The sequence below is a fragment of the Conger conger genome, chromosome 7 (assembly GCF_963514075.1).
Source record: "Conger conger chromosome 7, fConCon1.1, whole genome shotgun sequence".
Lineage (NCBI taxonomy): Eukaryota > Metazoa > Chordata > Actinopteri > Anguilliformes > Congridae > Conger > Conger conger.
The window spans coordinates 47829175-47843917 of record NC_083766.1 but is presented as its reverse complement, the minus strand read 5'-3'; the positions used below and the strand labels follow the sequence as shown (position 1 = coordinate 47843917).

General features: G+C 42.6%; 1 protein-coding gene across 1 annotated transcript; it reads right to left on the bottom strand.

Annotated features, from left to right (window-relative positions):
• Positions 1 to 6278: 6278 nt before the first annotated feature.
• Positions 6279 to 13733, bottom strand: LOC133133143 (ubiquitin carboxyl-terminal hydrolase 29-like). The gene is made up of 8 exons (XM_061249184.1): positions 12868 to 13733; positions 12346 to 12477; positions 11810 to 11933; positions 11494 to 11639; positions 11098 to 11197; positions 10830 to 10909; positions 9891 to 9945; positions 6279 to 9784 (listed from the first exon to the last, which is right to left on the bottom strand). Exons 1-7 carry the CDS (start codon positions 13482 to 13484, stop codon positions 9897 to 9899), a joined length of 1248 nt encoding a protein of 415 aa, XP_061105168.1. The 5' UTR covers positions 13485 to 13733; the 3' UTR covers positions 6279 to 9784; positions 9891 to 9896.
• Positions 13734 to 14743: the final 1010 nt, after the last annotated feature.

The window sequence follows — 14743 nt, the reverse complement described above, 5'->3', positions numbered from 1 at the left end:
ATGCATTTGCTTACATAAACCAGAAAAACTTTCATTCCGTTAATGTGCAACTGATCTGTGAGGCACACGCTGCTACTCAGGCCGTTGTGGAGCGCACAAATGGGGTCTTGAAGGCAAGATGGATCTGCCTGGACAATAAAGGTGGTACCCTTCTTTATGCACCCAGGAAGGTGTGCAAAATAATATTAGCCTGCTGTGTCCTGCACAATGTGACCATTAAACAGGGCCTTCCCCTGCCTGAAGTCCCCAATGCAGAGGAACGACTGCCTCCGGAACCAGCTCTTGGGCCTCGAAATGCGGCTGCTATACAGACACGCCAGCGACTTGTAGAGCAATTTTAAGGTAAGTGTTGCTAAGACTGAATAAGCTGTGCACATTTTAGGCCGACAAGCTTTGCAAAAAGTTAGTTTCATTTGTATTTTGTTTTATATTTATATACAACATCCTGTTTCAGTAGGCTACCTCAGTTCATTTTCAGGTCATGCTCTTTAAAATGTATACAAATAGTCTATATTTAATTATCAGAGTAAAAGAGAGTAGCTTGATTATCTTGTAGTAAATAAGTGTTTTCCCAGGATAAACACAGACATCACACAATACTGACAACATAACACTTTATTGTTATGCAAGTGCCTTGCAGATTTCCTTCAAGCTGGTGTTAATTTCTTGGAGGGACGTGTTGATTTGGTTGACTGCTGTAAGTAGACTTTCTTGATTCCTCAGGACCTCATCCGTAAGGACAGCCGGATCACCTCTTCGGCCTCGGTACCTGGGTGCAGCAGGAGCAGCAGCGGCGGCAGCAGGTGGTGGAGCCACATCATGGGAGGAGCACTCGCCAGCTAGAAATATGAGACAACGTTTGTTTTTTTTCGTTTTATGTGTGGCTCTTTTTTCATTTCAAAGAAACATAAAATAAATCTTATTTGAAAAATTTTTAATTTACGTTGGCTGCAGACTGACTTATTTTTACATTACGTTACATTACGTGGCATTTAGCAGACGCTCTTATCCAGAGCGACATACAACAAAGTGCAAATCAAACACAAGAACACGTGCAAAAGTGGACCTGAGAGGACAGTACAGTTCCGAGTCCTAGTGTAAACATACAGAAATTCAGAACTCTTGAAGAGTTGTTTGGAGCTGTACAGTATAAAACAGAGCTTTAGGCTATTAAGATTCAAATGATTTGAAGACGATGCATACAAAACTGCAGTGGGCTATATGTTATCCGTATCCTTTCTTGAAATGAATGTTAAATAGCTCTACATTCCGACACTGATATCCATTACGCACCATATCGCACAATATAACATTACTGGTTTCCCGTTTCCACTTAATTCAATCCGAAGAGAAACCCCCACAAATGTTCTGTTTGTTTGGTGGGACTGTACGACCTAGGTTAAACTATACTAACCACTAAGCTATCAGTGATGGTTTTCAGAATATATTATGATACAACAATTATCACCTTACCATCTGGGTTTGATGTTGCCTCCAGTGGAGGCATGTCGGTGTCTCCGTCAGGTATAATTCCTGACAGAGAGGTCTCCCCAATAATGCCAGCGATGCGCTCATCAGCAGGTGATATTTGTGTCTGTGAGCCTCCTCCTCCTGTGGCTGATGCATGTTTTTTTTGTGCACTTATGCGTTTCTTTGCCTCCAGTTTCATGTCAAACCATTTATGTTTAACCTCGGATGTGGTGCTATTGTCTACAGACAACATTAACAGCATCTGTCACCTCCTTCCAGGCCTTTGCTTTGCCTGTCCCTGTCACAACACCACTACTGATAGAAGAAAATAAAATATTTTTTACCCAATAAAATATATTTCACCCAAGATGATTTCGATCTCCGCTTCGGAAAAGTTTTTTTTTTTTTCTTCTTCTTTCTCTCTCTTTCCTTGTTTGCGCCATGATGACTGACAGGTCGACTGGATGCGGCTACACCTCCTTATATGGCAATCATTGTCTATTCATGGGCGGGGATTTATGCTAATTGCTGATTACTGGGAGCGCACTTTCACTTTACGATGGATTGGCATTCATGATCATACACATGTGTTTACGATCAGATTTGAGTTTCCCGCGGCGTTCATGAATCCGGAGTAGGTTTTTAGTAGCGTGGACATTCATGTGCAAATCTGCACATAGATTTACTAACGTTTCATGAATGAAACCCAGTGTCTTTATTTCCATCGTATGTCTGTTTTTGTATGTATTGAATCTAAATAGCTACACGGTTGTTGGAGTGTCGGCCGTTTCAGTGGATAGCTTTGCGAACTTGCTGACTGCCCAGCAATCTGTGTCTTCCTGTATTTTTGCCTCCATGTTAGTATTCCTGCTTGATCACTTGAATAAGACGTGTGATTTATTTAGTGTATTCTCGTTATGACCTTGTCGTTCACGGTCCTAGGTGAGCTATACCGTAGTTGGGAGACTGCATAGTTCTCTCTCACTGGCATTGTTTGCATATCTACTTCCTACTTGCTGCCGTTTGTTCGAGTTCAAGTCCTCGCTCAAGACGGATTAGACTCCTCAACCATTTTTATAGGTCGGCTAAGTGCCGGGGAGTTATTCATTCCCTTTTTTCAGTTATCCATTTCCTCCTCTTGTGAGTATCCTATGTTTTTTTGGATACTTTTAGTCGCATCAAGTCCGCTGACCCCACTCCCTTACAATCCAGGCAAAATGGTCTGCTGGTCAAAGAAAGTGTGAGGAAATTTAGACGCATGGGGTGTTTAACTACTTAAATACAAATACAGACCAAAGTGCTTTAGTATTTCAGCACCTTGGCTGGCATCATTTTTAAATTTAATTTAGGCTTTCGACACATTCACTTTTAATCCAGTTCCAGTCTATGCGATGCAAAATATAGCATACTTTAGGGTCATTATTAAATCGGATGATATCTATTATGGGGAGGTACCACAGGTGACAAGCTAAATTCCTTTCCGCTATTAAGAATGACATTTAATGTTTTTAATTTTTTTTATATCCTACAGCGAATTAGTTGAGAATCATTTAAAAAACATTAAAACCTCTATTGGCGGCACGGATGGTGCAGTGGGTAGCACTGCCGCCTCACAGCAAGGAGGTCCTGGGTTCGAATCCCCGTCGGCCGGGGCCTCTCTGTGCGGAGTTTGCATGTTCTCCCCATGTCTGCATGGGTTTCCTCCGGGTACTCCGGTTTCCTCCCACAGTTCAAAGACATGCAGGTTAGGCTGATTGGAGAGTCTAAATTGCCCATAGGTATGAGTGTGTGAGTGAATGGTGTGTGTGCCCTGTGATGGACTGACAACCTGTCCAGGGTGTATTCCTGCCTTTCGCCCAATGTATGCTGGGATAGGCTCCAGCCCCCCTGCGACCCTGTTCAGGATAAGCGGGTTAGGATAATGAATGAATGAATGAATGAAAAAAGCCTCTATTGATATGATTTGTTTATTTTCCAACATAAAATACCCCATAAAAGAGAAATGACAAAATGTAACACAAAAAGCTTCTGTAACTCACAAGCTATTTTGGCTAGGAAGCACCTAGTAAAGTTGCCAGTTCTATCTATAAGCTAAGTTGGGGAAAAAATGTTTTTGTACAGGAAATGTGTAATTTAGAAAATGCTCCTTAAAGTTTTGTATATTTGGTGTATTTTTCTTGGTATATTTGACACAGCTGGTATAAAAACTAAATGACCTACTTTTTGATAATTGTTTCATATATTTTTATGAAGCTACATTATTTGTAGAAGCTGAAAATAATATCTCAAAATTGACCTATCCAGGCAAAATGGCCCTTTTCACCTGTGGTGCCTTGTACTTCAAGGACCTTCAAATTTGACTTGCTATGACATTAATCATGGGGAATGGTAAATGGACTGCAGTTATATACCACTTCTATCCAAAGTGTTTTATAATTGATGCCTCATTCACCCATTCTCACACACACCAACAGCGACAGGCTGCAATGCAAGGTACCAGTCAGCTCGTCGGGAGCAATTGGGAATTGGGCATCTTGCTATACTTCATAATATAGTAAAGCAAATTAACTTTGTGAGGTACTATATGCTTGCAAGTTGATATTCATAGTAAAGGGTGAAATTGTTCCATTCAAACTCATTAAATTGCATTGTTTTTGCATTCGCAAATATGTAAACATACACACTCACCCTAGTTCAACCATATAGGAAAATTGTTTTTTGATTGGTTGATGGAGTTTCAATGTGTGACGTCTGCCTTTTCTTAGAAGTGCCCCCCATGTTCTGTAAAGAAACGTATTTGTCATGGCAGCTTTCGTACAGAACTATGCCCCCCCTCCCGGGGCTGTTTTTAGTAGCGTGGACATTCATGTGCAAATCTGCACATAGATTTACTAACGTTTCATGAATGAAACCCAGTGTCTTTATTTCCATCGTATGTCTGTTTTTGTATGTATTGAATCTAAATAGCTACACGGTTGTTGGAGTGTCGCCCGTTTAAGGGAAGGGGTGCATGATCCCATGAAAGCCCCCCCCCCCCCCCCCACCGTCACCCTTTTCTACACTGCCCAGCCTTCTCCTTCTTTGTTTTTTTTTCCTGAGGCTAACGGACCGCTTCAGCCCTGTTCATCCCCTGGTTCATGCCAGTGCCTTCACACTTTCTGAGCTACAGATGGATGCATCACCCTGCCTCTCTGCACGATATACTTCCATTTATTTTGACATCCAGCTAGTTACATGTATTACCTTTACTCAACTGTAAACTGCACCTTATGTAATAGATGTACTGATAACTCTATTATATCCATTCCACCTTTACACCTTGCCAGCCAGCAGAGGATGGGCTCCCGCTCTATAGCCGGGGTCCTCCTGAGATTTCTTCCCATTGTGGGGTTTAACTCACCACTGTTTGAGGATTTTTCTCCCCACTGTTCAGTCATTTTCATATGCTTACTATTTGAGGTTCAGGCCTGGTGATTGCCCTTCTGTTACTCTTTAAGTTGTCTTTGTGACTTTGTGTCTCCTGGAAAAAGAGCTATAAAAATATGCATGTCCCAGGAAACGCCATCCCAAGTATAGCCGTGGCAGGATCATGTTCTGTGGATGCTTTTTATCAGTAGGGACCTATTTAGGAAGAATGGACCAATGGATGGAGATAAATGCAAGAAAATACTGCAATAAAACCTTTAGCAGGACAATGATCCCAGGCACAAGGCCAGAGCAATATTTGAGTGGCTCATGAACAAAAGGTGAATGTCCTACGTGGCTCAGTCAAAGTCTAGATGTCAGTCCCACTGAGAATCTATGGCACTGTTAGAGAATTTCCACAAGCATCATCCTACTGACCTGATCAACCAAATCTGCTAGAAAGAATTGGCATAAATGCACCCAAACAGTGTGCAAAGCTGGTAGACACTTACTCCAGAAGAGCAGTTACATCAGCAAAGATGGCTCAACCAAATATAAATATGTGGGGTTAAGTCACTTTGAGTTTTTCAGAAAATGTACTGCTGGGGTACATGAATTTACAATGAAAATGCAGATATTAATCCATCAATCTGCTTACTCTTGGTCAGGGTCAGAGTGAGGCCAATCTGAACAGACATTGGGTGAAAGGCAGGAATACCCCCAGGCCAGGTCCATCCAAGGGCCCACAGACCATTCACCCCCACTGAATTAACTGATTCAGACTCTCCAGTTATCCTGATCTGCATGTTAATGGGCTGTTGGAAGAAACAGAGGAAACCAAGGATGCAATCTGCAAACAGTAAGGCCAGGATTCAAACTCAGTACCGTCTTGCTATGATGCGACAATGCTAAACACTGGAACACCGTCGGCCAAAATATGGATGTGTATCATTAAAAACATGCCTAATTTTCATATGCAATCCAGAAAAACTATTCTTGCAAATGGTGAGTGACAGTGAGCACCTGTGAAACTGAGAGCCTGTGAAACTTCTTCTGTTTCCTTATGTTTAAAGGTTTCCATTTATCTCTACCCGATCACATTTAACAATGAATAATATTATAACATATAACAATATTATATATATATAAAGCCACTGAAATGAAGGCACTGGCGGCATTAAAACACGAGGAAAAACTGAAACAAAACAATGTTTTCATGCAGTATTGATCTTTATTGTTTTGAACAAGCATTCTAAACTATTTATCATATTTATGTTATATACAAAAACCAGACAAAAAGACATACAACAAATACAAATGGTGAACATCATATCAAAACTAAAACACACAAAACACAGACAAAAACACTCACAGAAATAATACAAATATTTTATTTGGCTGTATCTTCAAGGATAACTTTACCATAAAACATTTTTTTAAATCTACAACATACATGTGTAAAACAAAATTGATATATATGGTAATTTATCACAAAAGTTAAAATGACATTGAGATGAACACAAATAATACACAGTTTATGTCTCTGTAAACATTTTATTCAAGTACATAACATTTTTATTAATTTCAAAAATTTATTTTTGGGTCACCCTATAAATGCGTGCCATTTCGCATCCGTAGGAATATGAATGAACTAAAGCACATTGTATATCTGATGATATGAAACCAAATTCAATGAATTCAAGTGTCCTAAAGAGTTTTAAACACATTTTAGTGTTGGGAATCTTGTCAAAATGGTCCCTAGAATCAATTTCTCAATTTCTATGAGCTATAAACCCCCGACCCCCAAAAAATACAATAAAATAAAATAAATTATTTGTGTCATTATGCTATTTCTGTACTTCTGCTTTTGAGGATGTATCGAATTTCAGTTACATACAAACACATCTATAGCAATGCAATATAACTCATTACATGAGATACTTATACTTACCAGGTATCTAAAGTTTACACAATTATTTCAGGCGAATAAATCATTCATGAAATTGTTTCTCACCCTCAGATAACATTGCAGTAGGTTTCACTTTCAAGAAATCTTCTGGTGCTGGAACAATGGATCTTTTAGAATGTAGCCCAGTATGACCCTGAACCTGGGGCACAGCAATAAAACTACCTTTATGGAATGGTCCAGTGAAGGAACAACTGAAGCTAGAACTACAGTAGGCCTATTACTTCACAGAGAATCACAATGGTGAGGTGTCCCCACAAATGCCCTGGGGTGCATGTAAACCCCTATTGAGAGAGGAAATAAGAAAGCAGCCAGCTGAGGATAAGGACTCCCCATTTTAAATCTAGATTTTAAAGTAGAGAATATCTAGAAGTGTTGAACTATATTACAAGAAACTGGGTAAATGGTAAATGCTAACTGGGTGTATAAAGAAAAGCAGATTTCCTGAAAAATAAAGAAACCACTAATTGAAATACAAACTGTACAGAAAGGCCAAGGAAGATAGCGACAGGTGATGACAGATGGCTCTCAAGAAAAACCCTAAAACTATGGTCAGTGACAGACAGTGTACAGACAGATTTTGTCCGGATATGTCCAAAAAAAGCCCTCCAACCTCATCAGCTGGCACTTCAAATTGCACCAAGACAATGACCCCAAACACACTGCCTATGCAACCACAGCATTCATCAATTAAAGAAAGTTAGAAGTTTGGGACAGGCTAAGTCAGACGAGACTGCAGATAAGCAATTCCAAAAATACCAAATGTTTGATGTCAGTGTGTCATAGATTTAGTTTTTGCATTTAAGGGCTCTGCAACCAAATATAAGAATTTATCGACTTGATTTACTTATTATAATTTAATTTTCTACACCTGACATGGGGGTACTCAACACAAAAACAGCTGTTTCTGTAAAATGGTAAAACATACGCATTCAAATACCAGGAAATATCAAATACCATGATAAAAGATGAATATCTGTACTTGACAATGATCTCAGATTTCAATGCCTTAAGTATATGGCAAAATATTTACATTTCACTCTACCATTATTATACATTTGGAGGACTCAACCACCATTTAAGGACAATAATAGCCAGGCAGAGGATTTTCTCAACTGATTAAATTTACACACAAATTGAGGGACAGAACAGAAAATATTACCACTAAAAGACTGAATGCTTTTATAACTAAACTTAAGGCAAACAAAGCACCAGGGGCCGATGGCTACACCTCATTGTGATACAAATCATTCAGGCAGCCACTTACCCCCATGTTATCGGGATCATTTAATTGGGTGGAAGTCTGTCATTTCAGTCCCAAAAAGAGGGGAAGGATAGATTGGAGTGAGCAAATTGTAGAGTGTTCTGAACCATGACCGTAAATTGTTTGCCTCTATTTTAACTAGAAGAATTGAGACATTTTTACCTGGAAGAATTAATTCAGACCAGAACAGATTTGTTAGACAGAACAGGATCAGAGCAGTCTTGCTGGGGCTTGAGGCAGTAAAGACGATATGGTAGGATATGAACAGAGTGAGTGGAATGAAAGACATTTAAAAGATATAGCAATTATGTCATATTATGACTTTGACTTTGTCCCAAATAGTTTTGATTCCAGGATTCAGAGAGGAGACTAGAAAGGGCCTCACATCTCACAGCACCCTTTGAACCAGGAGCAATTTGAAAGTGTTCAAGAACTAAAAGATCAACATCAGCAGCCAGAAATCTGATTCATGCTATATGATTTGCTCCCAGAAAACACAAGAGTAAGGACAAATGGGAGAAAGATACAGGATTCTGTGAAAGCATTGGCACTATTTTAAATCCCATTTGCATTTGCAGACCTTGAGTTGGGAAGGGAAATCCAAGAGAGAATAAAGATAAGTACCGTCTCAAAATAATACTAGTGGCACCCAAAAAGGCCCTCACTAGAAAATGGTTGAAACCAAAGGAAACTATGGTGGATGGCTGGGTTGATGATTTGTGATGGAGAGATTAATATTTTCTATGATACTCCAGCAGGAAAAGTTTAAAAGAATGTGGGACTACTGGATTCAGTACACAAAGAGAGTAAAATTGTAAATTGGCTGAAAATTGCCAAAATTGAAAATTGCAACGAACAGAGATTGCGGAAGTTAAATCCAAAGAAATGAAGAAAGGACACTGAGACACTAAGTGCAAGATTAAGGAAAAGAAAATACGAACAGTACCAAAAGGAGAAGAAAATACAGAACGGGGTCCGTATAGGCTACACATGGCCACAGAAATAATTTTCAACAGGAAGAAATGGCGATACTGTTTAATGTAACATAGACTGCCCCAGACACCCTTTTTGGAATTTCAAAGATGGGAACCATTTCCAGAATGATCTATGAGCCTGACTATTTACACATTATCAATATGCAAGTTGTCAATAACAAGTTGCCTTTTCTATTTCGTAATCTGTTGAATTTGTTTCAATATTATTTTTAACCATTTCAAATTGTGTTGAGAACAAGCTGACTAAATTGTATACATGGATACGCAATATATAAAATGGCGCATTTCCATAGGATGACCCTCTGTCTTTACAGTACATTTCAAACAATAACATCAGCATAAAACTTAAACATGAGTGGCGAAGCAGGGAGGTCTGAGTGATCTCACTGAAGGCTGGCCCCTGTTGCGTCTCTATACACCAGCACCCCTACAACAGACATCAGCCCAATCATGATGCCCGCAAGCCTCCCCCAACACAGAACTGCACCTATTCTACCTGTAATACACTCACAGAGCAGCAGGGCTCTCACCTATGGATGAGCTCTCACCTGAACTCGTAAAACAGCATGTAGGCTGAGTTTGACCTCCGCTTCAGCACAGACTTCTGGTCCGTCGGGGTCACTCGCTCGTCATCGAATGACAGCCAGCGTCCATTGCAGTCGCTGCTGTCACTGATGTAATGGCCTGCAGAAATACACAGATTTTTCTGCTCAATGTGCCTTTAATAAGGGATAATTAATATACTGATAATTTCTTGATCAGATTGAGGATATCATATTCGGTATCTCACCGTGTCTCATATTCGATCCAATGTGGGAGAGCACGCTGGTGATTCTATACTCATTCTAGGAGAGAGAAGGTAGAAATCTGGAGTCAGAAGAGGTACACACCAAAACCCTAACCCTAAGACCTAAGAATAATTTGTGGGGCAGTCCCAGGAAGGAGCAGTCTTTGCCTAGTACTACTGTTCTACTCATTCAATACCCCTCCTCCTTTTCATCTCTCCCTCTCTCTGTCCTCACCATAGCATAGCTGCCCTGCTCTATCTTGTTGGGCGTACTTCCCTCCGCAGCTCTCTTCTTTTCAGCTTCAGGGGAAACCAAACAAATCCAAAAACACCATCAGACCTTTTGCCTCATCTTCACTACCACAGACTATACACACTTATCCCTCAGCACTGGATTATTGACGCTGAGTTAGGGGTTCTGCAGGGTTACTGAGCCAGCAGATTTCTGTGGTTTCCGCTTTACTAGCATTCAATATAGACCAGGGTACCAAGGTGTGTGGACCTTTTTGGCAGAACAATAACTAAGTAAGGGCTTAAGTGCAGAAACACACCAAAAACCAGCAGACCCTGGCACCCCAGGACTGGAGACTGACAGTCTGGTCCTGTCTCATGCATAAATTACCGAGAACAGCACCCTCTGGTGGGGAGGAGGTCTCTAAGCAATCCCCATGGGTCAGGTGAGGCTTGGGCATCCCTGGCAATCTAACATTGGCCCGGCTGTGTGCCCGCAGACGGAGCAGCGGGGAGATGCGGAGCCGGTCGTGCAGCTTCACCAGGCTTCCTCGGTGGTTCATACTGAAGCGTTTCAGCTGCACGACCAGCACGCTGCACAGACGCACAGAGGAATGCCTCATTTATCCAGGAAAGCTAGTAATTTAGCCAGGCCAGATACGAAAAGAGGGAAAGATTGAAAGGGAAGGGGGGCAGGCTGCCTGCACTTACCGAGGCAGTGACTGGAACCTCTGCTCCACTGAGGCCAACTGCCCAGAGCACCACTGGCACTTACACTCTACCTCAAAGCCCTGCAATAACATAACAATGACATTAACACAGATCTCACAGACTACAAAGCACAGTAACACACTTGAGACAGACCTCGCACAGTAACACACTCAACATGGACCTCACACACCACAAAGCGTAGCAACACATTCAACACTCTGTTCACAGACAAATGCAGTAATTTCAAGTCTCCCAGGTGGATACTTACCTTGAAGTAGAGTGCCAAACTATCTTCTATGGAGCCCCTAGCGACTAAGTCCACGGACAGACAGTTGGAAGGCTCCGTTCGACATACCTTCTCCCCACAGCTATGGAGAAGGAACCACAGAAGCACTTAAAATTAACACACACAGGCACGGATGGGGATGGAATTAAGTTCAACTCATGAAATGTATACATTCTGCTGTTTTTATTTGATGACTCACAAATTGGCCAAATGGAACTCGTCAGCCACAGTTTTGTACATCTCTGCTTCGGGACCAACCCTCACTCTTCCAGCCCGGTTTGTGATTGGTGGAAATCTCAAAATTCAAACTGAGCCAAAATGGGGATGGCTGTTCAGTTTAACTGAGTGCGTGGGAGAAACTGCACATGGGAGGCTCACCTGAGGCACGTCCTGGTGGACAGGAGCTCAAACTCAAAGTTTGCCACAATGGTACTTGCGTCAGGGTGCAGCCCCACCCTTGTCCTCATGGAAAGCCCCTCGTCTTTAAGCTGGGACAGGAGAACACCGAGGAACTCATGAGCATCCTACAGGTGGGGGAAAAAGAGGGTGTTAGGCTTCAAGGTGTTAGCCTTTAGAGCAATTATCTATGCTACATTATGCATCTAATTTGATTTGCTACTTACAGCACTACACCCTAAGTCTATCCAAGAAGATAGGCATTTGTGTGTATGTATGTGTGTGTTATGTGTCTCACCTGCTGCTCATCCCCACAGAAGTCGCTGAAGTTCGCAGTGATGGTCTGTTTCAGGGTCTTCAGCAGGCTGATCTTTCTCTGATGGCTGGGGCTGGCCCTGGCTGAGTGCAGATCTGTGAGACACCTGCAGGGGGCAACAGAAGCAGCAGGCAGTCAGAAAGACGTCACATGAGATTTGAGTAATTATGGCTGGGACGAAACCCAGCAAGCATACACACTGGGGCCCGAGGACCAGGTCTGGGAACCCATAAATTAGACCTATGAGTAAAACAGTTCACATTGCAGTTGTAGCAATATCATTCTTTAATGGAAGAAATGGACTCATGAGTAAAACAAAACATATAGGGACACAAGAACCGTTTTCAGCTGTCATTTGCAAGCTTTTCAATAAACATAGCTTCCAACTTCCCATAAAATCCACAATTCCTTTTCCGCCATTGATCGCCAGCCATGACAAAAAAAAAACACAGCCATAAGTGATGTCTATAACAGGACTGATATCAACAGATGCCAATAACAATAGATAATATACATACTTCAGTAAACTTGTGGGCAAATTTGACCTCCAGCAGCCTTCCTTGTCCCTGATGTCATGGGTGAAGATGGTGAGGCTGAATAGACTCTGGAGAGCGGCGTTCATGTAGCACGTATTCCCTAGGTTCGAGAACCTGTGGCAGAGATATGACCACATCCCTACTCTGTTACTGCATGGAAGTCAGATAGTAACGGGTCATTCATGCCCAGTAAATTGGCTTGTTACTACTTAATAATGCAATCAAGTGATATAGAATGTAAGAACATGAAAATGAAGCAGTCCAGATTACACACCAATTCTATTCAACATACCGACCTCCGTCTGTATTTACATACCCTCAAAATAGTTTTATACCATATACTGTACAAGAGCTCTGACCAATAACAATTTCTGAAGACCATTTCAGATTAAATGTAAGCCCACTTGAGAAAAGCAATGCAAAAAATGGTCATGTGAGTGCAACTGATTCGTTTTTCTTGATAATTCTTCCCATTATACATCCTGAATGAATTGTTACTCTTACCCAAGGACAGTGCGATTGATCGTGGTCCTCTGGATGACGTGTTCCTCCTCGACCTTCCGACAGCTTCGGAATGGGCAGCCGATGTTCAGGGCCGATACCTGCTCTGGGCGGCCGATGTCATGAGCCGACGCCTGCTCGGAGTGGCTGATGGTCGAGACTGGCTCTTCTGAACAGAGGATAGTGAGGGACACTGGCGTTACCTTTGTCCCCTTCTTTCCTTTCTTAAAAGACCATTTCTTCTTCTTTTTCTTCTTTTGGTCTTTCATTTGCTCTTCTGCACAGCCGATGATGGTATGTGGCTCCTCTGAGCAGCCGTTGGTGGTAACTAGCTCCTCTGAGCAGCCGATGGTGGTATCTGGCTTGTCTGAGCAGCAGATGGTGGTATGTGGCTCCTCTGCACAGCCGATGGTGGTATGTGGCTCAGTTGAGCAGCCGATGGTGGTGACTGGCTCCTCCACGTAGCCAATGGTGGTATGTGGCTCATCTGCGCAGCCGATGGTGGTACGTGGCTCCTCTGCGCAGCAAATGGTGGTATCTGGCTCCTCCACGCAGCCTATTGTGGTATGTGGCTCATCTGCGTAGCCGATGGTGGTACGTGGCTCCTCTGCGCAGCCCATGGTGGTATGTGGCTCATCTGCGCAGCCGATGATGGTGACTGGCTCATCTGCACAGCCGATGGTGGTATGTGGCTCCTCTGCGCAGCCGATGGTGGTATGTGGCTCTGCTGAGCAGCCGATGGTGTGGACTGGTTCCTCCACGCAGCCAATGGTGGTATCTGGCTCATCTGCACAGCCGATGGTGGTATGTGGCTCCGCTGAGCAGCTGTTGGTGGTATCTAGCTCCTCTGAGCAGCTGATGGTGGTATGTGGCTCCCCTGAGCAGCCGATGATGGTAACTAGCTCCTCTGAGCAGCCAATGGTGGTATCTGGCTTGTCTGAGCAGCCGATGGTGGTATGCGGCTCCTCTGCACAGCCGATGGTGGTACGTGGCTCCTCCGCGCAGCCAATGGTGGTATGTGGCTCCACTGAGCAGCTGATGGTGGTATTTGGCTCATCTGTGCAGCCGATGGTGGTAACTAGCTCCTCTGAGCAGCCAATGGTGGTATCTGGTTTGTCTGAGCAGCCGATGGTGGTATGTGGCTCCTCTGCACAGCCGATGGTGGTATGTGGCTCCGCTGAGCAGCCAATGGTGGTATCTGGCTCATCTGCGCAGCCGATGGTGGTATTCGGCTCCTCCGCGCAGCCAATGGTGGTATGTGGCTCATCTGCGCAGCCGGTGGTGGTAACTAGCTCCTCTGAGCAGCTAATGGTGGTTTCTGGCTTGTCTGAGCAGCCGATAGTGGTATGTGGCTCCTCCGCGCAGCCAATGGTGGTATGTGGCTCATCTGCACAGCCGATGGTGGTATTCGGCTCCTCTGAGCAGCCGATGATGGTGTCTGGCTCCTCTGCGCAGCCTATGGTGGTGACTGGCTCCTCTGTACAGGTGTTATTCAGGGCCAGCTGGTCTGCAGATGTAGACTGGGCCTTTTGTCCTTTCTTCCCTTTTTTCCCTTTCTTCTTGGTTTTCTTTTTCTTCTCCTCATCATCATCCACTACCTGGGCCCACACGTTTCAAATGTTACAATCTTGAATCTGTTTTTCTGAGTCTTACGCACCACAATATGATATGGTACACTTGTCAACTGAATGATAATGTTTTACTGTCTTTTTAAAACTCAGAATACAAACAATTATGTGGAAATATTTCAGATTTAAAATTTGATAATGATTAAATATTGACACAATTATTCCTAAAATATATTTTAAACAAAATAAACAAAATATCTGACAGAATATATAACAGACAGAATATTGTACAAGTTTGCATTTGATTATTT

Excerpts from the sequence above, each read along its gene's own strand:
- LOC133133143 (XM_061249184.1), bottom strand. The coding sequence starts at position 13,484 with ATGGGCTGCGCAGAGGAGCCACGTACCACCATCGGCTACGCAGATGAG. Across the intron at positions 12,478-12,867 it reads ATCAATCGCACTGTCCTTGG|GTTCTCGAACCTAGGGAATA; the intron begins GTAAGAGTAACA and ends TCTCTGCCACAG. Across the intron at positions 11,934-12,345 it reads TTGCCCACAAGTTTACTGAA|GTGTCTCACAGATCTGCACT; the intron begins GTATGTATATTA and ends TGCCCCCTGCAG.